Source organism: Saccostrea cucullata, unplaced genomic scaffold, assembly GCF_032062105.1.
Source record: "Saccostrea cucullata isolate Sc308-1 unplaced genomic scaffold, CSIRO_AGI_Scuc_v1 ctg1781, whole genome shotgun sequence".
NCBI classification, from domain to species: Eukaryota; Metazoa; Mollusca; class Bivalvia; order Ostreida; family Ostreidae; genus Saccostrea; species Saccostrea cuccullata.
Genome location: NW_026922689.1, coordinates 156,856 through 168,977, shown reverse-complemented (window position 1 = coordinate 168,977; position 12,122 = coordinate 156,856). Strand labels below are relative to the sequence as shown.

General features: G+C 31.6%; 2 protein-coding genes across 2 annotated transcripts; both read left to right on the top strand.

The window, feature by feature from the left end:
* The first annotated feature begins 865 nt into the window (after positions 1–865).
* On the top strand, positions 866–5,609 carry LOC134262235 (protein draper-like). Its single transcript, XM_062744614.1, has 6 exons — positions 866–875; positions 2,154–2,366; positions 2,651–2,899; positions 3,107–3,262; positions 4,934–5,071; positions 5,461–5,609. Exons 1-6 carry the CDS (start codon positions 866–868, stop codon positions 5,607–5,609), a joined length of 915 nt encoding a protein of 304 aa, XP_062600598.1.
* A 948-nt stretch (positions 5,610–6,557) lies between these two features.
* Positions 6,558–12,060, top strand: LOC134262234 (receptor-type tyrosine-protein phosphatase gamma-like). Its single transcript, XM_062744613.1, has 12 exons — positions 6,558–6,652; positions 7,699–7,757; positions 8,171–8,343; positions 8,430–8,523; positions 8,646–8,710; positions 8,830–8,866; positions 9,174–9,271; positions 9,401–9,532; positions 10,344–10,498; positions 10,936–11,071; positions 11,392–11,538; positions 11,935–12,060. The coding sequence occupies exons 1-12, from the start codon at positions 6,558–6,560 to the stop codon at positions 12,058–12,060; spliced, it is 1,317 nt and encodes a 438-aa protein (XP_062600597.1).
* Positions 12,061–12,122: the final 62 nt, after the last annotated feature.

Here is a 12,122-nt window from a genome sequence, read left to right as displayed (position 1 = left end):
AGAGGTAAAAAAAAAAAGGTTCACCTGGTTGGTGAATTCTTTAATGTAGTTTAAAACATTAAAGATTGCATATTTCACCAAAGGACCCAGCGACAGCAATGTCCCACTCAATTAACTCATTAGGTATTTTTTCTCTTACGATCATTGGAGCATGATCCTATCATCTTCCTCGTCAAAAAATATGCAATATTTGAGGAAGAGAACTTTAAAGTCTTCATATTCATTTTTTCGTCAATCTGTTAAATAGCTATAATGTGTTTCCTTCGGATTATATTAATCTCTCAGTGGATTTTAGGGGTCTTGGCATATTGTAAGTACACTAGCTACACAATCAATTGTAAGTTAATTTATACTATAAAGTACTTGATTTTTCTTTTGCTGCAAAAACAAAATGAAAGACAAAAATTTGTTTATAAATTGAAACAAAAATCGTTTTTAATTTGACCAAAAAATTGCATGGTACATTATAAGATTTATAAAATCTTACATGATTAAATAATCCACATGTTTCATCGAATTCACGAGGAAGTCAATTTACAAAATCATCAATTCTGACACTCCTGAGGCATCTCAGTGATGAAAAGATCAAGAGGAGTATAGGGTTAGAAAGGGAAAAAAAGGAAATCAACAGACCCAAGGATATTAAGAGTCAAATAAATATGATACAACCCTTAAATGGATGTATAAACGTATATTTACATTTGCAAATGTTTTCCTTTATATAACAATACTGAAGGCAAGCGTTTTTTAACTGTATAAATACAGGTACGGGGTCAAGAGGTCATAGATGTTCGTATGGATAAACGTTCGAAGTAATTTCTCAGTTACGTCATAAAGGGTCGACGCGCGTTCAGTGGAATACAATATGCCGTTGGGTTTGAAAAATAATGCATTTCAAACGTTAAAAGTCACAATCAGGCAAATTTAAAGTATGAATAAGTCACAAATGTAAATATAAGTAATAAGGTATCATTTTTTGAGTTTTATTGGGATGTAAAACGGGTTGGCACATGATCAAATCTTCAATAAAACCCTTCGGGCTTTATAGGATTTGATCACGTTACCAACCCGTTTTACATCCCAATAAAACTCAAAAATGATACCTTATTTCTTAAATGGAATAAATTAATACTTACTGATAGATGAAGCAATATTATGCTTATGAAATAGAGAATGATCAGAAATCAACAAAATAAATAACATATTATACAGTAACAAAACTTAGCGTAGATTTAATAATTAATACATGTATGAAGTTTTCAAACAGTATTCACGGCAAAAACTACATGTATACACAACTCTGCAGCAGAGCAGACATATATATCAGAGATTGGATGATTAGTCATGGAGTAAGCAATCCAATTTGATCGGTCACATTCGCCGTGAAGTATGTTTATAATCGGGCAGATAGAAATATTGGTAGACAATCCATTGTTTAAATAATAATCTAACAGTAAATATGAAAAATATCGGTCAGCATTCGATATCGATATATTGTACCTGCTGACAAGACCACTGTATCGAGAATGCAACTTGCAAAATGAAAATAAAAGTTTTGAAAATGTTTGTACATGTACATGTATGTAGAACATGTCTTTGCGTATTGAATATACATAGACCCCATATGCAGGCGATAACTCTATACTGCTATTGAATATGCAGTAGAAGAGAAGATTATGTTTTACGTATCACTGCATTTTCACTTTATGATCCTTTGTGTCCACTGAAATTCGAATCTTCTTATTCTTCTAAACCTGACTTTCAATGCGTGATGTCCAGGAGTAAAATATATTTACATGTATTATTTGAGATGGTACTCATTTTGATGGATTTAGCTCCACCCCTCAGGTCCGTGAGAAAAAGTTGAACATAGAATACATAATTTTGGTTTCTTAAGCTTATAAGTGCCTTATACCAAAATAAATTTAAATTGGTTCAGGCGTTTCGAAAAAGAAGATGTTGAACATGTGAACATGTTTCATCAAAAAACAAGTACAGGTGTATGTTTTCAAAGATTTCACTTTTCAAAACGAAGTTCCTAATTCTATACTTTGAATGTAAAAACAATACTCAGAAAAACAAAGATAGCAACTGAAAACCCTGTCAATCATACTTTTTTTAAATAAATAATATTCTTTCATGCCTTTTTACAGATTCATTAGAAAATGGGACTGTAGCTAGCCTTAGTTCTACATACAGCGTTTCTTATAACGCCAGTAACGTTTTAGATGATAAACCAGACAAACTGAAATTTATTGAGGGATCATGCTCTCGCACTGATGTCAAAGAATATTCAGCATGGCTCAGAATAGATCTTGGAAATAACTACAACATTCAGTTGGTTAAATTTTGGTATAGGAATGATTGTGAGTATTTGTATGTACAAACAATGTACCTGTCTAGAAAACAATTGCTTCTTGCTGGTAGTATTTTCTCCGATTACTACTTTGATACTAGGAAAACATCCTATGTAAGCTTTAAATATTTTTGTACTTTTTGATCCATAAATTTTATATATTTGATGAGGTATTTTACAAATTATTATACATATACGTATATGAAGCTTAAGTAAAATTCCTTGAAAAACAATTATACAGAAAAAGTTATTTTAAAATATTCAAACATCACAATTATTCATAAATTTCAACAGCAACGGTTTCCACGTCTAGTCTTCAAGGTTACTATATTAGGGTTACCAGTTCTAGCGAATATGGAATGAATTCATGGAATGAAGGTCAAATTTGCTACCAGGATCTAGGCAATGAAACCTTACCCTTACCGGTCTTAAATGAACAAGAATGTCATCGAACGGGTCGCTACGTGTGGATTGTCAATAACAATGCTTCAGAAGAGGACTATCCTTATGTTCATCTTGAAATATGCGAAGTAGAGATTTATGGTGAGTCATATAATTAGCTATTTTTACTCATATGTGAAACAAATAATCTAGCTACAAATAACACTTTGACTTTCTTCCCTTAACCTTAAATTAAGTTTTTCTTGCCAGTAGCAGTCTGAAGCATTTTTAATTAGTTTGTATTCTTGATACTAAACAATCTCGCATATTCTATTTTTTTCATTTACCGACTCATGGGTGTCATTGCAGGCTGTAACGAAAATGAATACGGTGAAAACTGCACAGATTGTGGTCCATACTGTAACTTATGTGATATTCTTCAAGGATGTACAGATTGTAGTGAAAACCATAATGGATCAAGTTGTGAGGACTGTTTGCCAGGGTATAGAGGAATTAACTGCAGTGGTAGGTAGAAACATCAAAAAGTATTTCTTAACCACAAATTCTGTCTGAAATAGATCCACTTTTCTAAAATCCAAGAAAGAATGTCAAAACTATTCTTAAATTTTTCTTCGAATTTCAAAGCATTACATATTATGTAAATCAAATGACATTGCTTTTTGAATTTAAAAAAAAAACAACAATAAATAAGTTAAGAAAGCAAGCCTAAAAAAGTACAGCATACAAATATGAACTACATAAGTATTTTTTAGTAAATGAATAAAGATATATAATTAGCTTTTCGGAGCAATCACGCAATACTACTTTTCTGTATATCCGGTTCCTAACTTAATAAAAAGGATAGAGGTATAAACCAGTTTTAGTGCAGGTTGTAAATTTGATGCAGGAATAGAAAACGCAACTAGGTTAAGGGCTACCCAAAGGTAGATCAGTTATGCAGAACCTCAAGAATTTGATTATGACGTCACAGTGAAATTGTACAAATGAATATCGGTGAATAAATAATAATTTCCTTTTTCATATGCTCTTACGTACTTTGATTACTCATAATTATTGTAAATATAAATCAATGTGTAACTTATCTTGTCATTTTAACACTATCTGAATGTAAAATCAAAGCCAACTTGATCTCGCTGTACTAACAGATATGACGTCATAGGCTAGTTTGACACGCAGTTTCTCTGTACTTGAGACGCAGATCAAGCTATTAGTGGAACTGAAAAAATGAAAATCAAAACTAAATAAGCGTGATCTGATTAAAATTGATTTATTTTTTTGAATGCATTAATCAAAAGTTTACAGTCTTATTTAATTGATAACTATTTGGTCTCTTATAAAGCCGCAGTCATGCACTTTTATACAGAAACGTACTACAATCACAGGTACTACCCCTCAAAAATCTCAAAAGTTCAAAGATATCCGCTTGATTATAAATTATGATATTTTATACACATGTAGCTATTGTCCCTACTATTTTGAAAAGTGCTGGGAGCAAGTTGAGCGCTGTTGATTTTTTCCGTAATTTTACATTTCTTAAATGCATAGAGTGTAAATGCACAGAGTTTATCAAAAGTCTAAATTTTATATAATTCCTGGGCATGGAGAAATTGCTCCCAGCAATTTTCGGGTTAAGAAATTTTTCTTAAAGAAAACGCAATCAATTTCATAACGAAAAATTACCCGTATATTATCCTTGAACTTTTACGATCTTTGTATCCCTACATATTTTGTTTTAATTTTAATCATGTCACGTGACAAACAGCTGATGTACGTGAAGTCGCTTTGGCCAAACTCGGTTGAGACCCCATACATACATATGCATTAGTATAATTGTTAATAAATTAAAACTCATGCTAATAAAAAAAGTATCAACATTTTATTGATTTTTTCGGAATATTTTGAGGCATATTTCCTATGGGCGGCCTTAACCTAGCTGCGAACGTTAAAGTGTTAGCCAGAAAAGTAAAATAATGCAGATATTCCATCGTAATGATCTGGTATTATCGAAATCCTTTTTTCTGTTAAAATTTTTTTCACATGACCCATTGAATATGCTAGTGAATAACATTCACTTTCACAATCACTTTGGCTTGATAACTGAAATATGTATTTTTGAATATTTAAATTGGCTTCATTGAATTTAAATTCCGCACCAAAACTTTTTTTGTTTTTCAGAGAAATGCCCGGAGGGATTCTATGGTTCCAATTGCTCGGAGAATTGCACTGGGATTTGTAATGAAAACCAAACATGCAATCATGTGACCGGGAAGTGTGAATGTCGACCAGGCTTTTTCGGACAAAGCTGCACTGAACGTATGCTTTTAAAATAATTATAATTTTATACCACCATTGTTATCATTGTTAGTTTTGTTTACAATGCAAAACATTCATATTTTTCTATTATTTTTTATCAAGCGCCATAGAGCTAGTTAAATATATTTGTGTGCATCATGATTCATTATATTTAGCATGATTCTGTTGCTCGTTAAATTCTAAATTGTTAGCAACATTCAGTGTGAGAATCAAGAATCATCAAGGAGATTTTTTTTCGAGCTAGGTTCCAACTAAAATAAAGTGATTTCTGAATTGACTTCTTAGGCTTTATAGAGGTTACATACAAAAAAAAATTATCAATGCAACAAAAAAAAAAGACGTCAATTAAAAAAACGAACATACATATAATAATTCAAATGAAATTTCAGGATGCTTGAAAAATACCTATGGTCAGGACTGTATATACAATTGCAGCCAAAATTGCCAGAATGGTGAAGCTTGCGACTATATAAACGGATCGTGTACCGATGGATGCATCCCTGGTTGGAGGGGGGAGCTATGTAATGAAAGTATGTAATTGATTGATTGTGTGTTGCTTAATGTCCCTCTAGTGAATTTTTCACTCATATGGAGAAACCCATTTCGTGCCAGCACCTACTGCAACACGGGACCTCTGTTCGTATAATCACATCCGAAGGACCGGTCTCCACGTCCCACAGTGGGATTCGAACCTGCGGTGAGGCCGTTAAACTCCTTACTTTGCGACTCCAGAGCAGACGCTCTAACCACTGCAATATTGATGAAATATATCTTAATAATATGATCATTCAATCACCATGCACGTAGAAATGCGAATATAAGGGTACATTTATATATGTAATTGTTCTATGCTACAAAAAAGTCTGTTGATGCTAGTTTTGAAGTTAGACCATTGCACTGTATAACGTAATATTATATTTTTATGAAAATTAATTGTATTTGATTGATAGAAAAAATATCTTATTTTATAAGGAAAATGAGTAAATATCAAATACATGTACATTATCAGGAAACATGTAGGTGTAAAAAAAAAAACGCAAGCTAGATATTCATACAATCTAGACAATGATAATTCCACCCAATTATAAATGAGCATGAATTTTCAAATAGAATTTAACGATAAAACATTATTGTGTTAACCAACAAAAGCAATAATTACTTTAAATAACTATGATTAACAAGCAAATTCAAAGAATTGTGGTCCCCCGCTTTCGCTGTCTTTTTTGGTGAGATGTCATTTTTATAACATATTGTGTCTTATATGAACGCCCTATCATAAGCCATCTATTTAGAAATTATCACTGAACTCCAAGGTCAATGTCAAAGGGTAAACATTTTTGGTATCCAATGAAAAGTCTTCTTAAAAGGAATACATATGTGAAGTATGAAAGCCGTAGCCCTTACCATTCAAAAGTTATGGTCAAGGTTAAAGTTTTTCATAAATACAAAAAATCTCCAAGGTCAAGGTCAAAGTTGTTGGTATCAAATGAAAGGTCTTGCCACAAAGAATACCTTTGTGATATATGAAAGTCCTGGTATCTACTGTTCAAAAGTTGTGGCCAGGGTCAAAGTTGTAGAAAAGTACGTCAAACTGCAAGGTCAAGGTCCAAGGGGCAAAGTTCTTAGTAATAAATGGATGGTCTTCTCATAAGAATTATATATTTGAAATATGAAAGCCCTAGCCCTTACCATTCAAAAGTTATGGTCAAGGTTAAAGTTTTTTCACAAATACGGAAATCCACAAGATCAAGGTCAAAAGGTCAAAGTTGTTGATATCTAATAAAAGATCTTTCTACAAAAAATGCATATATGAAATATGAAAGTCCTAGTACCTTCCATTCAAAATTATGGCCAAAGTAAAAGTTTGAATTTTTTGCGTGAAAGTGGGTCAAACTGTAAGGTCAAGGTCAGAAGGTCAAATTTTGTGGTACAGAAAGAAAGGTCTTTTCACAAGGAATACACATATGAAATATGAAAGTCATAGCTCCACTAAATCAAAAATTATGGGCAAGGTTAAAGTTTTTATGACGGACGGAAAGTCGGACAGACAGACGAATTAGATTTAATGTCCCCTTGCTTTCGCGAAAGCAGGGGACAAAAACAGGAAGTTGACTGTTTAATCATTAGGAGGTGTTTTGGAAATGAAAGGACTGTCACATTATTTTCAAGTTCATATGACGAATAATTATTTTTTTAATCATATGTAAAACAAAAAACTCAAATTGTTTTTATTTTTCGATCTTCAAATCATGCTTTCACTTCAGGAGACCCAACGAAACCGGAGATAATTTTGTCAAAAGCACCTGCACCTGCAGTGGTTGGCGCCGTTGTCTCAGCATTGGTGGTATTCATCGTCGTTGCCTTACTTTTAAATTTTTGTAAAAGTAAAAGGTATATATCTTTAATAATATAAGAAAATAACTCAAACAAAAACCGGAAATATTTCTGTACATTATTACTCTTGTAATATATGAAACAAAGGCAAATGAATACCTAAACTGACCTGGAAGAACCTCTTCTGCAATGGAATACACACTTTATACATGTATAATTGCATTTTGCCATTTTGTTCAAATATCCCAGAAAAGTTTGTCCTATTAATATTTGTCTTTTTTTTTTTTTTACAGATTTCACCAATCACGTCAAATTAGAGAAAAGATTCTAGATATTGACAACAATACACCTGGTAATTTTTTTTCAATTAATATCTCAATTGCACGAGTATAAGAGGGCTATTAGGGAATAACGTCACACAGCGGATGTCAGCAATGACAGGGAAGCTTACTCCTCATGGCACCTAATCCCACCTCTTGATGTTTTAGAGATCCATGTTTACTCTTCTGATTTGTATTATTTGAATATAATAATTAGGCTATTGAACTCCTTCTTTTTTTATGAAGATACAAAACACAAGATAACCTTAAAATCCTAATATGTAAATTTAGTGTATTTAACAGTTTCACAGTTCTTAGTTCTTGTCATAATATTTGAATGATCTTAACCTAAATACATTTTTTTAACATTTAAGTCAAGGAAAACATTAAATTGGTAAAAAGAAATATGTTTTTTTTAAAGGAAATTTTATCCATGTTATTTTAGCTGCAGACCAGTCACCCTCCTCTTGCATTAATTCTACGTATACAGACCACATACAAAGTCATGATGAAATAATAAACGACTACACATCAAGAAGTTTTTCTGTAGCAGAAATTTCTAAAGTCATCGCTGAAAAATCAAAAGATAACTACAATATATTTCAAAGTGAATATAAGGTATGCTAGAAATAAAATAAAGGATAAAATTGGAGTTCTGTGTACCCGGTAATTTCGTAAGTGTTTAATTTTACTTGTATTCCAAGGCCATACCATATGGAGAACAAATTGGAATTCCATGTACCATTGGAAAAGAAGAACGACATCTAGAAAAGAACCGTTTTAAAAGCCTATATCCTTGTAAGACATTTTATCCTTAAATTCTTGAATTTTATTGAACAAGTCGACCATATATGAATATGTTTCTGTCATTCTTTTAATCTTGAAATTTCATGTTTTGAATGAAATTAATTTACTGGTAGATGATCACTCAAGGATTTCCTTAAGAGATAAACATGACGACTACATACATGCAAACTACATACAGGTAAATTTTATAATATGGCGGCCATTAATTTGTAATCGATTTTAACTTTTAAAAAAAGAAAAAAAGCATATATACGTATTATTTAATATTATTGATAAAAATCACCTATTTATTTTTAGAACGTTAACAATGAAAAGGCTTACATTGCATCACAAGGTATGTTTAAGTTTTTTTTTTTGCTTTATTTTTTTTCCAATTTTCATTACTTTTGAATGAACATTACACGTGGGTTTTACGTGTGCACCTTTGTGTATTGATTTCTAAAAAAAAACTTCTCTAACCGTCACATTTTATTTTACTAAATTTATTTTTTTTTTCATTTTCTAGCCATTTTTTGTGTCACTTCAAATAATGAACATTTAACGACATATTTAAAAGAAGAAATTTAAACCTTTAAAAAAGACATTTTATAAATTAAAAGCAATTATTACACAAAATAAATAAAGATTTATTTCTATATTAGGACCTAAGAAGAACACCTTAGAAGATTTTTGGACAATGGTTTATCAAGAAAACGTGTCAGTAATTGTCATGCTTACGAATCTTGTTGAAGGCAGAAAAGTAAGAAGAATTTTTGAAAATAAATTATTTTTAAGAAAATATTTGTCCTCGATACATCAATGTCCTTTGAACGAAAAATGTGCGAAAAACAGATCATGATAAGTAATTAACAAAGAAAAATCTTTCTAGAGAAAATGCGAGAAATACTGGCCAGCTGAACGTGGAAGTGATGCGTTATATGGGCAAATCAGAGTTCATTTTATCAACGAGAAACAATATGCCAACTACATCATCAGGAGATTCAGAGTTAACACATCACAGGTATATCAAAAATATGTATGAAGATAAAAATAACGAACAATGATCGTTTTTTTTTAAATCTACAGACAAATATTCATTATTTAAACAGGGTATATCAAAGATTGGTTTCGCCTTCCATATTCAATACTTTATTATACAAATATGAACTCAGGGTTAGTCATTATGCATATATAATGACCCCAGATGACAGATATTGACCGAAGTTACATGGAGTATATCGACCGGGGGTGCTAGCCCGAGGTCGATATTCTACAATTTATACTGTAGTATGTATCTGAGGTTAATATCTGTCATCCAGCTGGGTCATTATAAATGTATATTGACCGTGCATTGAATCCATATTTATTATATTATATAATTTCCTAAATTTATTTGTACAATGTACGTCCTCCTAATTTTTTCAGAGATATTGATATGCTGTTGTTGTAAACCATAGATAAGTTGAATGTAAATTTTCAAAATCTTTTGAATATAAATCACAGGCACTACAAGGTATCTAACTAGCTCCAAATGACATAGAGTACACATACCCCTGAATCGCAGTCATTTACACTTGCATAGGAAATGCACTGACAAAATATTAAAGCCTATGTCTTCTACGATAATTTATCTACATAATCATACATGGCATGCTTGTCTTTATTTTCTTGCGCCTCCGTAAACAGCGTCAAAATTCAACCATATGAAATGCTATGTGCAAAGTATTCCCGAAAAATGTAAACATTTTATTTGAAGACTATTATAAATGATATTGATTTTCCACAATAATTTCAAACCCTTCATCAAGCATAGCCATTTTGAATTCTTCCAGCAATTCGATGCCCACCGAGTGGTGACCCAGTTCCATTACACCCAGTGGCCTGACCATGGTGTCCCCGATCCTATCAGTCTGGTGCTATTCCACAAACACGAGAAGAGGGTCCTGGAAAAAACCCATATAAAATGGCCCCTTCTAGTTCATTGCAGGTATGTGCTACTCTGAATAAAAAAATAAATAATAAAATCGACACTTCTTCAAAATTCTTTTATGGCATGAAATATATATGTCAACTGCTTCTTTGAATATTTTGCAGCATGCTGAAACCCTAGTATACAGAGTTAAAAATCGACTACTTAAATTGACTGCTCGTATAGCTTTTTGAAAAATGTAAATAATTCAATAAAACCCTGCTTTTTGTGTATATATTCATATTTTAATCATTTGATAAAGACAAAGCTTAAATTGGGTATACAGCTGTACATATTCATTTATCCTTCCAAATGATATTTTTCAATTACAGAGTGTATAGGTTTTTGCTAAGGAAACTTACATTCTTCATGTTCTTATCATACTTTTATTGCATCGAAAATGAAACATATACAATACATAAAACTTATAATATTTATTTTACGTGTGTACATAGCGCTGGTGTTGGTCGATCAGGAACCTTTATAGCACTGGATGCCCTACATCAACAAGGACTTGAGACGGGGGTCCTGAACGTTGCTGAGTACGTCAGAAAAATGAGAGAAGATAGGATGAATATGGTTCAAAACGTTGTATGTTTTATCAGCACATCTTTTAATTTTTTTTTCTAAAAAAGAATTTAAAGTTGATATTATTTTTAGGCAATGTACGATCTTTGCTGCTTTGAGAATCTTTTCCGCTTTAATTCTGACCTACATTTCACAATGAACATTCGATTGCTAATTAACAGTTAAGGAGCCTTGTAACATATTTTTAAGTCACATGCCAAGCTGACTCAAGGTATCTTCAAGGTTTATACACAATGCCTTTATGTTTCTCTGAGTACGACATCATTCAGAATACCGTTTAACGTATATTTTAGAAAATTGAACTATCGTTTTACCTTTTTCAGGACCAGTATATTTGCCTTCACATTGCACTGATGGAATCTTTCCAAGGTTGCAGCGTTGTTATGAGTAAGGCAATATTTATGACTAAAGTTCAAAACATTCATCAACAAAATGAAGAAACCTCATTCTGGATAACATCGCAATTTAATGTAAGTTTATCGACAGAACTATTTCTTCGATAATTTAAGTCTGAAGTACATTTCTGGATTTATTCTGTTTTTGATCAATGTAACTTCACTTCATACCTTTAATAGACAATGAATGTGAAGAAAGAATGTCAATACATAAATTATTTAACATTGGTAAACTATATTTATACTTTTTGAAGCAATAACGCTCCTACAAATTAAAAACTGGGGACTGTATTCTTTTCAAGGAACAAAAATCATAAAATTGTATAATTTTGGCGACGTGTTAAGTATTACCAAATAAAAACAAGAAAATTATTAACTATCTATGTTTATTACGGATTTGACTATCATGTCATTAAGTTATAGCGGACAAAACTATCTAATGACTTGAATTTTGTTCAAAATTTGTTCCAGGAACTGATTTCAATAAATAAGAAAAATAATGAAAACGAAAACACAGCTAGAATAGAAAACGGAGAACTTATTCTGACACAGAACTCCTTACCGAGTAAGCTTGTATTACTTATTATTTGCTTTTGACATTTGTTAGGGCCATTTGTTTGGTGGAAAATATTTTTTACAGAAAATTTAAATATCAATTC